The sequence below is a fragment of the Dreissena polymorpha genome, chromosome 1, assembly GCF_020536995.1.
Source record: "Dreissena polymorpha isolate Duluth1 chromosome 1, UMN_Dpol_1.0, whole genome shotgun sequence".
Lineage (NCBI taxonomy): Eukaryota > Metazoa > Mollusca > Bivalvia > Myida > Dreissenidae > Dreissena > Dreissena polymorpha.
The window spans coordinates 127,913,220-127,929,738 of NC_068355.1; the positions used below are offsets into that span (position 1 = coordinate 127,913,220).

The 16,519-nt window shown below is 36.8% G+C and overlaps 1 protein-coding gene across 1 annotated transcript in view; it reads right to left on the bottom strand.

The window, feature by feature from the left end:
* The window catches only part of LOC127850565 (uncharacterized), a 112,268-nt gene that overhangs the window by 3,686 nt on the left and 92,063 nt on the right, over window positions 1-16,519 (bottom strand). Inside the window, exons 81-91 of the mRNA XM_052383724.1 lie at window positions 14,960-15,066; window positions 14,218-14,311; window positions 10,925-11,124; window positions 9,449-9,701; window positions 8,627-8,740; window positions 4,234-4,347; window positions 3,829-3,942; window positions 3,413-3,526; window positions 3,009-3,122; window positions 2,602-2,715; window positions 473-589 (exon numbers count right to left, since the gene is read on the bottom strand). Of these exons, the coding sequence (XP_052239684.1) occupies window positions 473-589; window positions 2,602-2,715; window positions 3,009-3,122; window positions 3,413-3,526; window positions 3,829-3,942; window positions 4,234-4,347; window positions 8,627-8,740; window positions 9,449-9,701; window positions 10,925-11,124; window positions 14,218-14,311; window positions 14,960-15,066 (1,455 nt within the window). The remainder of the gene's footprint in view (window positions 1-472; window positions 590-2,601; window positions 2,716-3,008; window positions 3,123-3,412; window positions 3,527-3,828; window positions 3,943-4,233; window positions 4,348-8,626; window positions 8,741-9,448; window positions 9,702-10,924; window positions 11,125-14,217; window positions 14,312-14,959; window positions 15,067-16,519) is intronic.

The following is a 16,519-nucleotide window of genomic DNA, read 5'->3' on the forward strand; positions in this document are numbered from 1 at the left end:
TCATATTGACCTAAATTTAAATTGTATGCTACTTTCAAATGTATAGTATTATATTAGTTTTGTTTTATACACAAACTACATCGATTGCAAATATTTCTTAAATTGATTAGCCATTGTGAGTATTAATTTTGTGTAAAAGGTCACTAAATATGCTATGCTCGCACAACAGTTTTGATTAACAGTTAGGTTTGATATCTTAATTTAAAACACAAACATTATGAGCCTCATTCTGGGAAACTGGGTTTTATGTATGGGCGTGAAATGTCATCCCAAATATAGCCTTTTTAGTCCGCACAGGCTAATTTAGGACCGCACTTTCCGCTTTTATTGATTTTTTCATTTTTCTTTTAAAGGAAGTCTCTGCTAAATGAAAAACCAGTATTGGTGGAAAGTGTCGTCCCAAATTAGGGATACGCATAAAGCATACGAGGCTCGTATATAATGACACGTTATTAACGTTTGAAGTGTGAACCTTGTGGTGTACACGTCGGTCTTGTGAAGCCATCTGCGCATACACATTTAAACCGATTAGTTTCGTCCACACAAGTTCCTTTATTAAGGCACGGGTTCGAAGAACATTCATCGACATCTGAAATTGAACCATGAACCCATTTATCATTCAATGTATTATTCTATATCCAATAAATTCATCCAATCGGCATTCTTCATATGTACCACGTGACCGTCCAATATATTCCGGTATTGGATCCAAAAAGTCTGTATTTTTTCCATATTGAGTACAAGTTCACTAAGCAATTGTTTTATAACGATAAAAGCCGTTACCGAGAAAAAGTATCCGAATGTACTATAATCGACTCACACGGGCGCTTGTCTTGAAAATAGCATAGATGCAATTAAAGCATTTCAAAATCAAAATTAAGGGGTGTTGCGGCAGTTTATTTAACCGATAATATATTTATAGCAACACCGATGATGCTATTATCACAACTCAATATTTTTGTTATCAGTATCATCAGAAATGACCGAGTTGGGGCATAATTTAAGTTTCAGTGGTTCGATCCCAGGTGGGGTTAACTTTTTTTTTACTTTTTTTAATTTCTTTAATTTCATTATTGTGCCAAACTGGAGCTTTTCAGGCATGTCGTTTAAATTTATCAATTTAAAGCATTTAATCACAAACTTCAATACAAGCCGAAATCTGTGAACAAGTACATGTAAGTTATTAATTATTAAGGTCGAGTTTGATACTATATGGTATTGTGTTTGTGATTAAATATTGTTTTTTATTAATGTCTTTTGGTAAGCTGTTGTGATCCCAGAGTTAAGATTGTAAACAATTTCTAATGTTTATGCATATTTCTTACAATCTTTGTACCGGTACTTGTGTTTTGCCTAATTGATGTATGTTTTCATAAAATTTGACGTAGACGGTAGGGATAGTAAAAACAAAAAATCTCGGTTAAAAGTGCTGTGACCCCCTTTTTTTATTTGTGTTTTATGATGACAACACGTAGATGAACATATTTGAGCAGTTTTGCAGAATTCTATTTGATATATTTTTTTTAAATTACATTTTGGTGTTAACAATTGATGTTTCTTGGGGTGACATAAATATTTTTTTGACTTGTGTTCTCCATTTTTTTGGCATTGTGTTGTTTAATTAAATTGTATTTTATGTATCTCAGCTTATATAATATCTATATGTTGTCTATTTCATATGTTATTAAGGTTTGAGGCAATTAGAGATTTTCCAGTTTAAATGAAAAAGTTCACGTTATAAAATGGTGAATAAAATCAACAAGGCCGGTGACCCTATATTTTTATTTCATTTTTCATATAGTATTTGTATATAGTATTTGAATATAAATTTTGAACAAAATCTATTTGGTGGAGAAAAATCAGCAAAACTGCAGCAACACCCTTTAAAATGAAACAAAGAGCTGAAGAAGGGGATATAGAATTAAAAGCTTATTAGACGTTTAAACTGTACAATACGGGATATATTTGGACTCGCACACAGATTGAAGTCATATTGGACTCGCCTAACGGCTCGTCCAATATGACGTCAAACTGTATGCTCGTCCAAATATCTCCGTATTGTACAGTGAAACGTCTATAAACCTTAAATTACTAAAATACAAATATTCGATGAAACATACGCAACTCATCTGGTTTTATACAAATCCATTCTTATAGCTCTAAAAAATATATATACATATCGATTTTGGCGTTTAGTCTCGATTAATGACACTTATTTCATTGAAGGATTACAACGTGTAATTCGAATCTGTGTTCCGGATAAACCGGCGGGTATTTAAATCAAATCTCTCATAATCGATTGCCGCGTTTGAAATATATTTGGACAACGGGCGTACTTATTGGACGAACTAAAAAGTACCCGTTCTCATGTTATTCAGCGTGTATTTGAATGTAAGATGAAGAGAATGAGTTTGTATTATGTCTTGTGGTCTTTATGATATACAAACTATTCATGTCTTTGCGCCAAAAGGTCTAGAAATATACAATAAATATGCAAAAAGTGTGCAACAAAACCAGGCGTCTATATTACATTCTTATAATAGACATACATATTTCTATAATTAGTATTTTCTTTGTCGAATGCAGCATTTTTATGCTTACCTGTTTCGCAAAAATCCCCTGCATATCCACCGGCGCATGTGCACGTGAAACCGTCAACAATATCCACGCACGTGGCTCCATTCTGGCACACGTGTTTTTCGCATTCATCTATGTCTGGAAAAAAAAGCTTACAACTGGACACGTTTGCAATGTCAATAATAAGTCAAGTCCTGAATATAGCATCGAAACATATACATTTAAAAGCGAGGATAATGTCTAATATTTGTGTGTGTTGCTATTGTTTTATGTGAAATATGTAACACTCTTGTCTAAAGATATAGAATAAATGTGCAAAAAGTGTGCAACACAAACAGGCGTCTGTATTACATTCTTATAATGGACACACAAATTTCTATAATTTCTATAATTAGTATTTTCTTTGTCGAATGCAGCATTTTTATGCCTACCTGTTTCGCATAAATCCCCTGCATATCCACCGGCGCATGTGCACGTGAAACCGTCCACAATATCCACGCACGTGGCTCCATTCTGACACACGTGATTTTCGCATTCATCTATGTCTGGAAAAAAGCTTACAACTGGTCACGTTGCAATTTCAATAAAAAGTTAAGTCCTGAATGTAGCATCTAAACATATACATTTAAAAGCGAGGATACTGGCTAATATTTGTGTGTGTTGTTATTTTTTTATGTGAAATATGTAACATACTTTTCTAAAAATATAGAATAAATGTGCAAAAAGTGTGCAACACAACCAGGCGTCTGTATTACATTTTTATAATGGGAAAACATATTACTATAATTTCTATAATTAGTATTTTCTTTGTCGAATGCAGCATTTTTATGCCTACCTGTTTCGCAAAAATCCCCTGCATATCCACCGGCGCATGTGCACGTGAAACCGTCCACAATATCCACGCACGTGGCTCCATTCTGGCACACGTGATTTTCGCATTCATCTATGTCTGGAAAAAAGCTTACAACTGGTCACGTTGCAATTTCAATAATAACTTAAGTCCTGAATATAACATCTAAACATATACATTTAAAGGCGAGGATAATGGCTAATATGTGTGTGTGTGTTGTGATTGTTTTATGTGACATATGTAACATACATGTCTAAACAATTAAAAATATAGAATTAATGTACAAAAAGTGTGTGCAACACAACCAGGCGTCTGTATTTCATATTTATAATAGAAAGACATATTACTATAATTTCTATAATTAGTATTTTCTTTGTCGAATGCAGCATTTTTTTGCCTACCTGTTTCGCAAAAATCCCCTGCATATCCACCGGCGCATGTGCACGTGAAACCGTCCACAATATCCACGCACGTGGCTCCATTCTGGCACATGTGTTTTTCGCATTCATCTATGTCTGAAAAAAAGCTTTTAACTGGTCACGTTTTCAATTTCAATACTAAGTTAAGTCCTGAATATAGCATCTAAACAAATACATTTAAAAGCGAGGATAATGTCTAATATTTGTGTGTGTTGCTATTGTTTTATGTGAAATATGTAACATTGTTGTCTAAAGATATAGAATAAATGTGCAAAAAGTGTGCAACACAAACAGGCGCCTGTATTACATTATTATAATAGAAAGACATATTTCTATAATTTATATAATTTGTATTTTCTTTGTCGAATGCAGCATTTTTATGCCTACCTGTTTCGCATAAATCCCCTGCATATCCACCGGCGCATGTGCACGTGAAACCGTCCACAATATCCACGCACGTGGCTCCATTCTGACACTCGTGATTTTCGCATTCATCTATGTCTGGAAAAAAAGCTTACAACTGGTCACGTTGGAAAGTGTCGTCCCTGATTTGCATGTGCGTACTGCACAGGCTAATCTGGGACGACACTTTACGCACATTCATTTAACCCACTTTTCACAGAATACGGCCCTTATGAACACAAATATAAGCCTTCTCTGGAGTACCGGACGTAGTGCATGTGCACAAAGTGAAGTTCGTATATGCTCATCAGGGACGATACTTCCCGATTTTATTGTGTTTTTCGTTTCACGGAAGGCTCGTCTACACGAAAAACCAGATAAGACGGAAAATGTCGTCCCTGATTTGCCTATTCGGACTGCTGACAATTTTGCACACTTTCCAGTTGCATCTATATGTATTGATTAACATGTATTTCATTTCAAGGTCAGAGGATTTAAATTTGTTTGCATAGATATACAGTTATGCGGACCGATAGACAGTTGTGCGGACCAATATACAGTTGTGCGGACCGATATACAGTTGTACGGACCGATATACAGTTGTGCGGACCAATATTCAATTGTACGGACCGATATACAGTTGTGCGGACCAATATACAGTTGTACGGACCGATATACAGTTGTACGGACCAATATACAGTTGTACGGACCGATATACAATTGTGCGGACCCATATACAGTTGTGCGGACCGATATACAGTTGTGCGGACCGATATACAGTTGTGCGGACCGATATACAGTTGTACGGACCGATATACAGTTGTACGGACCGATATACAGTTGTGCGGACCGATATACAGTTTTGCTGACCGATATACAGTTGTGCGGACCGATATACAGTTGTGCTGACCGATATATAGTTGTGCGGACCGGTATACAGTTGTGCGGACCAATATACAGTTGTTCGGACCGATATACAGTTGTGCGGACCGATATACAGTTGTGCGAACCGATATATAGAGAATTAAAGGTTACGGTATGATGTTTTTGTAATATATACTGTATGGCGAGGCTTAAAATAATAGAACGGCGAGGCTTGCCGAGCCGTTTCTTTATTCGTGCCGAGCCTGATATATTACAAAAAGATCAGGCAGTAACCTGTTTTTCTGTTTACCATACCTCTACGTCCCCGATCTTACCTCTACGTCCGCGATCTTTCAGAAATACCGAAAAATTCACAAAAAACTGCAGTTTTAGCGGGAAAGAATAAGACTTTGGTCGTTTGACGTGTGAATTATGACGTCATGAGAACGCGCGCTTAATATTTGTAAAAAAATGTATGTTTTCTGTTTGTGTTGCATTTTTGTTTAAAATATATAACAGCTTGTATCAAATTGTTTGTTTTGTTGAATCTGATTCGATTTTACTAAAAACGATTACTTTATAGTTGATTCAGAGTAATATGACCATTCTCCCCACATGACTGATATAACAACTTCCTGTTGACCATGATATAAATAGAGAATACTAGGTCGGTGCCGAATAAAGCAAAGTTTATTTTGCGAGGCTTAGACAATCTGAACCACGAGCTCGTGGTTTAGATTTTCTAAGCCTCGCAAAATAAACTTTGCTTTATTCGGCACCGATCTAGTATTCGATCTATCCCATCAATTTTCTTAGTCGTAAATTATTTCTTTAAAAATAGAATAGGAAAATCGAACTACACGGAAAATCCCAAAGTTACTTTAAGAAAACATTGTTTCATTATTTTAATCGTGCAAAGCCTAATACATTACAAAAAGATCAGTAACTTACCTGTTTTTCTGATTATCATACCTCGACGTCCCCTATTTTTAAGAAACAATGAAAAAAAAACACTAAACAACTGCAGCGTGAAAGAACGTGCATTGTGTCGTATGACGTGTTAATAATGACGTCACAAGTACGCGCACTTAATATTTATAAATAATGTTTTTTTTTTGCTTTTTGAGTTGCATTATGTGTTAAAAATTTTTTACATCTTGGCATCAAATTGTTTGTTTTGTTGAATCTGATTCGATTTTACTAAAAATGATTACTTTATATTTGATTCCGAGTAATATGACCATTTTCCGCCGCGCGTGACAGCTAGATCTATATTTTAGCACTGCCGAATAGAGGAAAATTTATTCCACCGTGGTTTATTTCGACAATGCACGTCTGATGATGGGATAAAAGCATATATCAGGCAACTTTATATCAGGCATATTATTATATTTTATTGTCTCATGTTTATGTTCTGAGATGCGTGAAAGTTAGATGATATATAATGTGCACCCGCTCAATAACCGCAATAATGTCATTGACAATTTGTGATGTATGTGCCTTTTTAAAAATGGTACCTTGCTTTATACCAAGGGGCATAATTAAGCTTAACAAACGTTGTACGTGGAGATAATTTAAAGACGTGGCTTTATTCATACCATCTTACATGTACGATAAATGACGAAACATACACGGGACCCATAAACATGGTTTTAACTTTGGTAAACCTGTCTTAGTGCCTTGCACCTTGCACTATAGGTTGCATGATACATGTGAGGATTAGACCGACAGACATAATCTTTTAAAGTATACAATAATCACTCGTGTTACAGTTAAAAACGAACTACGACTAAGTTAGAATTCAATCAATGGCTTATGTTAAGTACCGGTATGTTATAAAGGATGTCACGTGTTGATATTTTGCCCAAATGAAAATTTCGAAACCAACTAAACTTTGAGTAACCGCATCACAGTTATAACTGGACGTTATGCTGGAAGTAGGAGTAAGATCTGCGGATAAATCTTATCTCTAATCCTTAGTATTGTGAAATATTATTTGGCACTGATTGTAGATTCTGTGTTTAGTACGATAATTAGATCACTCGCTCCATATCTTTGTCTGTCACTTAAGGGACCTTTTCACAGATTTTGGCATGCGTTGAAGTTTTTCATTAAATGCTTTATTTTGATTAATGTAAACATGTGATCTTTAAAGCTCCAGTAAAAATCCATTTCAAAAAAAAAATTATTAAAGAAAGAAAAAAGTAACCTTCAACTGGGCTCGAGCCACTGACCCCTTGAGTGAAAGTCTATCGCTTAGACCATTCGGGCATCCAAGCTCATACCATGAGTGATGTATTTTATACTATATATAAGCAATCCTCGTAGTGTCACAAAACATAACGACAACAACAGAACTCTCCAAATGTTTCAATCGTTTCGCGTTGTAACGCTCTATAATTTTCAGGTTTTAAAATCGTCAAAAAAATGCATATAATAGATATTTTAGAGCATGATACATGTTCAGTATTACAGCTTCTTCACAAATATCATAACTTCAACGAACATTTGCGAAACTGAAACAGTTTTTCTAATTTTGTCAACTTCCCAAAACGTGAAAAGATATCACCAAATTCTTATTGTACTTCATGCGTTTTCTACAACATTCAGTGCCCCAGATAAGCTGCGTATCTGCGTCTTTCACCCTATTAAATTGCTTAAAAACGCAAAGAAACACAATATCATGCGTATTTAAAACGCAAAAGGTTTTACTTATACGCAAATTCGTCAAATTTGATGCGTACAATACAATAGCTTCGATCGAAAATGCTTTGCTCATTTTCGGTATTTTCTCTTTGGAATTATTATCGTAATGCGGCGACGCTTTCATTCAGCATGCGCCTGGATGACGGAGCAGGAAAAGTCAAAGTTATCCAAACTCTGCGGTCTAGATTTTAATTGTTAAATAAAGCGTCCGACCAAATTATTGACGACGACATACATACGTTTTAAATCTGACTTAATCCGTCGTTCATTGTGCATGTCTTTGTAAAGCGTCTGTACTTTCAGCTTCTATTACGGTGCGAAATAAAAAGTCTAAGAGGGGTCGAAAGATGTCCGCGATTGTTGCGCCAAAATATCAGTCGATCGCAAACGTTTTCGAACCAAGAAAGCAAAAGCCCATAAGTGCCGATTCATTCGTGTTATCATTTTTTAGTTAAACGTTTATATTATGCACAGTTTCAAAGATATAAGATGTTATGAAACATCAGTTTATTAAAGTAAATGTTGAAACAGTTTTATTGAATCAATACAAGTGTGCAGCTTCAACAGAAGTAAAGCGGCACTGGTTTTATGGTATGCATTTTTATATCTCATTTCACCCTATTTCAAGAATGAAATCACCCTATTTATCAAAATCAATGGGTGAAAACCCTAATTCCCAAATAATTATCTGGGGCACTGAACATTCTTTTACTTATATTTCGTCACACACATAAACATCACTGAACGTATTTGCCTGTTTATACTCAAACAGTATACTCATACTTTGCACAGTGATATTAGTCCATACCGTTTTCGCAGAGCGTGCCAGCGTATCCAGGGGCGCATCTGCAGGCGTAACTTTGGAAATAGTTCTCGCACGTGGCTCCGTTCTTACAAGGATTAGTTAGGCAATCGTTAACATCTGCATAAAACACATAGAGTGAAACAATTAACTACGGATTTTTACATGTTCGTTTACAATTAATTATGATTGTGTCATTTTGCAAAGTAATCGAATGCTATTTAAATTATCAGAACAATTTTGTATAATTTTATGCCGAACTGAGACTCGATTGGTCATTGTCGGTTCGGGGACTACTTAAATGTACTACAGGTACTCTTACGTATACTTAAATGTACCCCGGGTACGGAAAATATATCAACACGTATGCGGCCAATTAAGATTGTACCCGAGTTTTATTCCCGCCAACCCGCCAAAAATCCGATGTCGTAAAACGCGCTACGGAATACGAGACATAATTCGTTTCGAAAGAAACCTGCCTCAACATCCTTTTTGTAGTATGAGTTTCGATTACATAGAGGTCATTTTACAGAATATCGACATATGCATCACCATAATTATTTGGAAAAAAAGCCAACAATGACCAATTTAGCGTAAGCATTTCCAGATACGTTTCATTATGTTTACCGTACCCGATGTACATTTAAGTATACTTAAGAGTACCCGGAGTACATGTAAGTAGTACCCGAGCCGACAATGACCAATCGAGCCGAACTTACCACACCCGCTATGAAATGTTAAGTTATTAGTTTCATCATGCAGTTTAATCTTTCGAAACATATGCAATGATACCGATAATAATTCATCAACCAAGAGCCACCAACGTACCCAGTTCCCATGAATGCAGTACTGCGATGCCCTCGTTTAACGCCTGATTGTTGATTGCAGTTCCCAGACAGCTGGCAATGCAGACCATGGCGCCATTAGCGTTGCCCGGCTGCCAGAAGCGAGCCGCCTGAGTGGTGTAGGCGTACACCATACCGCCATATGTGCACGGCTTGTCGTAGGCAGTTGTCTCGTAGGACAATGCCCCCGTACCGGGGAACCTATAGCCGCTGCTGGGGCTAATCGATGATTGAATCTTGAATATATGAGACGCGTTCTTCGAAAACTGAGCATAATACATGCGCGTTAATTGTCGCACCATTTTATCTTGTGAAATCCGCACAGGCTTATGAGGGACGACACTTTTCGTTTTATGTTTATCGTTTAAAAGAGGCATATTCTATACGGAAAACCAGTTTAGGCGGAAAGTGTCCATGATAAGCCGGATCTGGGACGACACTTTACGTACATGGCTTTAACAATATTTTGGTCGCCGTGGTGTAATGGATATAGTGTTCGCCTAGCGATCGGGAGGTCATGGGTTCGATCCCCACTGTGGGAGCGTTCTTTAGATCTCCCCCAAAGACACCAAGTACTGGTTCTAGGCCCATGAAACGGACTCGATAGCGTTTCAATAAGCCTGAGGCTTTCGATGCAATCGAGATGAAATAAATAGGTTTAAACTAACAATGTTTTCCCAGACCGCATCTCATACTAATATGTTGCAATATGTTACACACGGTATATATTGACCGGAAAATAATGTTTAGATTAATGCAAAGGCATAATTCATATCATAAAGACTAGACATGCTGATACTAATGGATATTTTTATTTAAATATCGTACTTTGAAGATTTAAACATTCTTTAAAGGATTATCCCGTTATCATTAAGTACACAGCTTCTTACTGACTCTATACGATGTGATAGGGATAATATCATGGTTAGTGGGCCGAAGCGCAGCTACATTAAACACCCTGGGTTACAGCGCGTGGTGACGGTCAAATCTGCGTAACAATTTTAGCTTATAGTGTTACATTCTATTCACATACGAAAATTATACAAAAACTAGACTGAACTAGACTGTTAATCATATAATTTAATTGATTTTCGAAACGCTTTTGTATGTGAATGTAAAATGAATGTCCTCAGTGAATGGATATTAAAAAAAATGTGACCATTAATAAAAAAATTCGCTGAGCATATCTTAACCAATTATTTTCTATACGCGGAAAGATACCATTTATTACCAATGAAATAGCAAGAAACTAAGCACCAATGTAGCCGTTTCGAAGAGGATATGGCGAACGACTAGCGACCGGGCGGTAATGGGTTTGATCCCCACTGTGGGAGAGTTCTTTCGACCTCTCTTAAAGACAACAAGAAAAATGAGTGTACCCAGGAAACGGACTCAAGCGCGATTCAATAAGCATCAGTCTGTTGATTGCTTTAAAAAAGATTTAAACTAAACACCTTACCCAAGAGCGAGTGAAGACCTGGTTTTCGTTCCCGGCCGGTTTAAAGTCGAGTATTTTTTCACTTCCGTTCTGGGTGGAACTTAGTTCCAAAGTACCGCTAGTGGTGTAGGGAAGAGTCTGATTACTCCATGCATAGAGCTGCAAGTCAGCCACTGTTGCATTACCAACAATCCCGTAGCCGTCCCCCATAAAAACAAGTTCTGAAGATATGAAAAGATCCAGCAGCGCTGAAGTTGCAATACGCCACGCAATAATCTAATTGCGCTTTAGCGCTGAAGTTGTGATATTCAACTTAATGTGAGTATTGCGCTATTGCGCTAAAGTGGTTGCACTCATCTCAATATTCTAATTGCGCCATAGCGCTGGAGTGGTTATACTGAACACAATGCTGTTTACATGTGGTTACACTCAACGCAATACTTAAATTGTGTCATAGCACTGAATTTGTGATACTTCACTCAAAGCTCTACTTGGGCCATAGCGCTGAAGTTGTGATACTCCACTCAATACTTTACATGGGCCATAGCGCTCAAGTGGTTATATATGGAACGCCTCGTTTGTCCCCTGCGTACCATCACAAACACACATCATACCATGACAACACACAGCATACTATGATAAACCCACAGCAGACTATGGCAAATACACAGCATATCATCACAAACACACAGTGTGCCAACACAAACACACAGCATACTATGGCAAGCACACATCATACTATTATATACATATCATATGATTTAAACCCACAACATTTCAATGAAACAACCGGAATATCAATAGTCCACAGGAGAAAGACGAGGCGTTCCATAGTTATACTCAACGGAACATTGTGATTGCGCCACAGCGATTTATTGGTAATACTACACTCAATACTCGTATTGTGCCATAGTGCTGAACTGGTAATACTCAAATTAGTACTCGCATTACGTCATAGCGCTGGAGTGGTTATACTGAACACACTGCTGTTTACAAGTGGTTACACTCAACTCAATAATGCAATTGTAACATGGCGCTGAAGTTCTATTACTCAACTCAATATTTTTATTGAGCCACTGCGCTTAATTGGTAATACTACACTCAATACTCTACGCGGCCATAGCGCTAAATTGGTAATACTCAACTCAATACTCTAATTACTCTCATAGCACTGCAGTGGTAATACTCAACATAATGCTGTTAGAAGTGGTAACACTCAAGAAAATACTTAAATAATATCATAGCGCTGAATCTGTTATACTCATCTCAATGCACTAATTGCGCAATACCGCTGAAGTTGTAAAACAATAGTCGATTCTCTACTTGCACCATAGCGCTGAAGTTGTTTTAAATCCCTCAGTATGCTAATTTCGCCTTAGCACTGAAGTGGTGATACTCCGCTTAATACTTGTATTGATTGCTTCATAGCACTGAAGTTGTAATACGATACTAAATACGCTTACAGCGTATATACAGACGACAATGGAAATACGTAAATTCCCATTCCCTTGTTGGTGCTACCCTGGGTATATGAGTACATGCCCTGGTACATTTTGATAGTATTTAATATTTGATGCAACAATTATACTTTTTAACCAAATGATATAAAAGAAGCAACAATTATGTAAATTTTTTTACCAAATAATGGCTTTCAAATTGCTTTTAAGCCCTAGTCTTTTATCTGATCTGTGATATTTGCATTTGTATTTCAAGATATGAAGAATTAATTATGTTGTGTACCATGCCATATGTATTTTATATACTGAAATAAATCTATCTGTCTATTTCGCCATAGCACTTAAGTGGTGTTACTCGACTAAATAGTTCTAATACTTCACTTCATACTCGTTTTTGCCACGGCGCTGAAGTTGAAGTACTCAACTCGATACTATAATAACTATTTAGCTCTGAAGTTGTAATTCTCTTATTGGGCAATGACGCTGAAGTTGTTCAACTAAACTCAATACTCTAATTGCGCCATAACGCTAAAGTTACATTACTCATTTCAATACTCTAATTGCACCATAGCGCTGGAGTTGTAATACCCAACACAATGTTCTTCTTGCTCCATACTCAACTAAATATTTTGATTGTGTCATAGCGTTGAAGTTGTGATACTCAACTCAATATTTTAATTGCGCCATAGTATCGAACTTGTGATACGCAACGCAATATTTTAATTGCGCCAAAGCGCTGAAGTTGTGATACTCAACTCAATATTTTTTATTGCGCCATAGCGCTGAATTGGTAATACATAACGCAACACTCTTATTGCGTCAAAGCGCTTATGTTGTAATACGGTACTCAATATTTTAATTGCACCATAGCGCTGAAGTTAACTTACTCCACTCAAAACGCCCATTTCGCAAAAGCACTGAAGTGGTAAAACTCCACTCAATACTCTAATAGCTCCATGGTACTGAAGTGGTAATACTCAACACAATGCTGTTTACAAGTGGTTACACTCAATTCAATAATTAGATTGTGACACAGCGCTAAATTAGTATTACTCCACTCAATGCTCTCATTGCGTCAGAGTGCTGAAATTGTTATTTATTCGATACTCAATACACAAATTGCGCCATGGCGCTGAAGTTGATTTACTACACTCAAAACGCTTATTTCGCCATAGCGCTGAAGTGGGTTTACTTTACTCAGTACATGTACTATAATTGACCCATGGTACTGAAGTGGTTATACTAAACACAATGCTGTTAACTCCATTCTATATTTAAATTGCTCCATAGCGCTGAATTGGTAATAAGCCACTCAATACTTTAATTCCTCCATAGCACAGATGTTGTAATACGATACTCAATACGCTTGTTTCGTCATAGCACTGAAATGTTCATACTCCACTCAATACGCTTATTGCGCTTTAGCGCTGAGTTTCTAATACTTCATTCTATACTCTTATTTGCAAGAGCGCTGAAATTGTGGTAATCAACTCGATTCTTTACTTGCTCTTTAGCACTGAAGATGCAATAACTCTTTTTGTACCATGGCTCTAAAGTTGCAATATTTAACTCAATACTCTAGTTGCGCCATAGCGCTTAAGTTGTAATACTTAACTGAATACTCTAATTGCGCCATGAATCTGGAGTTGTCAAACGCCACTAGATACTCTTATTGTGCCATAGCGCTGAAGTAGAAATACGCCACTTGATACTCTAATTGCGCCATGCGCTGAAGCTGTAATAAGCCACTCAATACTCTAATTTCGCCTAAATCGTTCAAGTTGTAATACGCCAATCAATACTCTAATTTCGCCTAAATCGTTGAAGTTGTAATACGCCAATCAATACTCCACTTACGTCCATGGATGTCTGACGGCGCCCAAACCTGGATATTTGAGGAATCGTACCCAAAAACAACGTAACCGTTGGAAATGTATGACACCAGCTGACCCTGAAATAATGATACACATACAAAATAAAAAGAGATTTAACAAAATTGTAAACCTCAAGACTCATTAGCGTTTTTATTTTCAGTTTGTAATGCCAATGGAAAACAATTAAATTTCTGAAAATTCAGTCGAGCTTTATTACTTCAAAATACATAAAACAGTTAAAATTAGATTAACAGGAACAAGCTTTCATCGGTACTCGTCCTGTTCTACACTATTATTTGCCACTGTTTTTAACAGCTATTTCCAGTTTTACGTCATTTATGCATCATATCAAGATACATGTATAGCCATGCAAACAACAAGTGAGGATACAAAAGACTCAATTGAAGTGCTGTTTACAATTATACTGCAGTATACTATGTCCATTTAAATTACACTTGACATGCTCAAGGAATGAATAAAGTAAAGTATTTGAAAACAAGTGTTTCTTACAGGATCACCGCGAGATCAACTTTTCTTACCCTTGTTTGACTTGTTCGATTTACATAATTTCTAAGAAACTATTTAGAATCAACTATATGTAAAATAGAATATATATTTGTATTAACTCAATACACTATGCATATATTTACATATGTTGCACAAAATATGTTGAAAGTCTAGAAATTCAATGTGACTTATCAATCAGTTGCCGACAACCTACCTACTGAGTCGGCATATACAGTGGTTCCGGCTAGATCAAACTGTATGCGTGAGACCACGAGATTAGGTGTACCGTTAATACCATGGCTTATCTTCTGATACGAATCAGCCGCTGAAACAGAAATTGTGCTGTTCAACTTTGTATAACACGCCACCTAATGATGCTATAATGATTAACATGAGCCTCATGCTAGGAGAACGGGGCTTAATGCATGTGCGGAAATTATCTTCCTGGATAAGCCTCTACAGTCCTCACTGGCATATCAGGGACGACACTTGACGCTTACGTGGAAGTTTTTGTCTAAATGAAGTCTCTTTTAAACAAAAATCCAGTATATGCGGAAAGTGTCTTCCCTTGATAAGCCTGTGTGGACTAAGCAGGCTAATCTGGAACGATTCTTTACGCACATGCTTTAAGCCATATTTTATCAGCGCAATGCTAACTTCTTTGTCATGGAAGATACTCAATGCATGACTTAAGGACATAAGATGGCGCATTTGAACGCGATCTCAGATATAGAGATTGGGGTTCATCAGAGTGTAAGACGCCTCTTAATGAAGGAATCGTAATAATGACATATATATAGTTTTAATCGACCCCGCTAAATGAGGACACTGTTATGACAATGTTGTAATCGACCCCGCTAAATGAGGACAATCTAATGACAATGTTGTAATCGATCCCGCTAAATGAGGACACCGTAACGACAATGTTGTAATCGACCCCGCTAACTAAGGCTATTGTAATGACAATGTTGTAATCGATCCCGCTAAATGAGGACATTGTAATGACAATGTTGCAATCGATCCCGCTAAATGAGGACATTGTAATGACAATGTTGTAACCGACCCCGCTAAATGAGGAGATTGTAATGACATGTAGTTATCGATCCCGCTAAATGAGGACACTGTAACGACAATGTTGTAACCGACCCCGCTAAATGAGGAGATTGTAATGACATGTAGTAATCGATCCCGCTAAATGAGAACAATGTAATGATAATGTTGTTATCGACCCCGCGAAATGAGGAAAATGTAATGACAATGTTGTAATCGACCCCGCTAAATGAGGACATTGTAATGACAATGTTGTAATCGAACCCGCGAAATGAGGACATCTTAATGACAATGTTGTAATCGACCCCGCTAAATGAGGACATTGTAATGACAATGTTGTAATCGACCCCGCGAAATGAGAACATTTTAATGACAATGTTGCAATCGACCCCGCCAATTGATCCATTGTAATGACAATGTTGTAATCGTTTCCGCTAAATGAAGACATTGTAATGACAATGTTGTAATCGTTTCCGCTAAATGAAGACATTGTAATGACGACTTTCTAATATACGCCGCTCACTGAGGATATTTATATGGCAATTCTAAAATAGACCCCGCTTAATGAGGACCTTGTTATGGACTACTTTGTTATAAACTCTGCTAGGTCATTAATCGGTCAGTCGGGTATAATGCCTTTAGATAAGATAAAAACTTTTTCGCTGTTAAAGATAATAATCTTTGATAATTTGCTACAGCATTAATCACGGTCAAGTATTGTTTATATC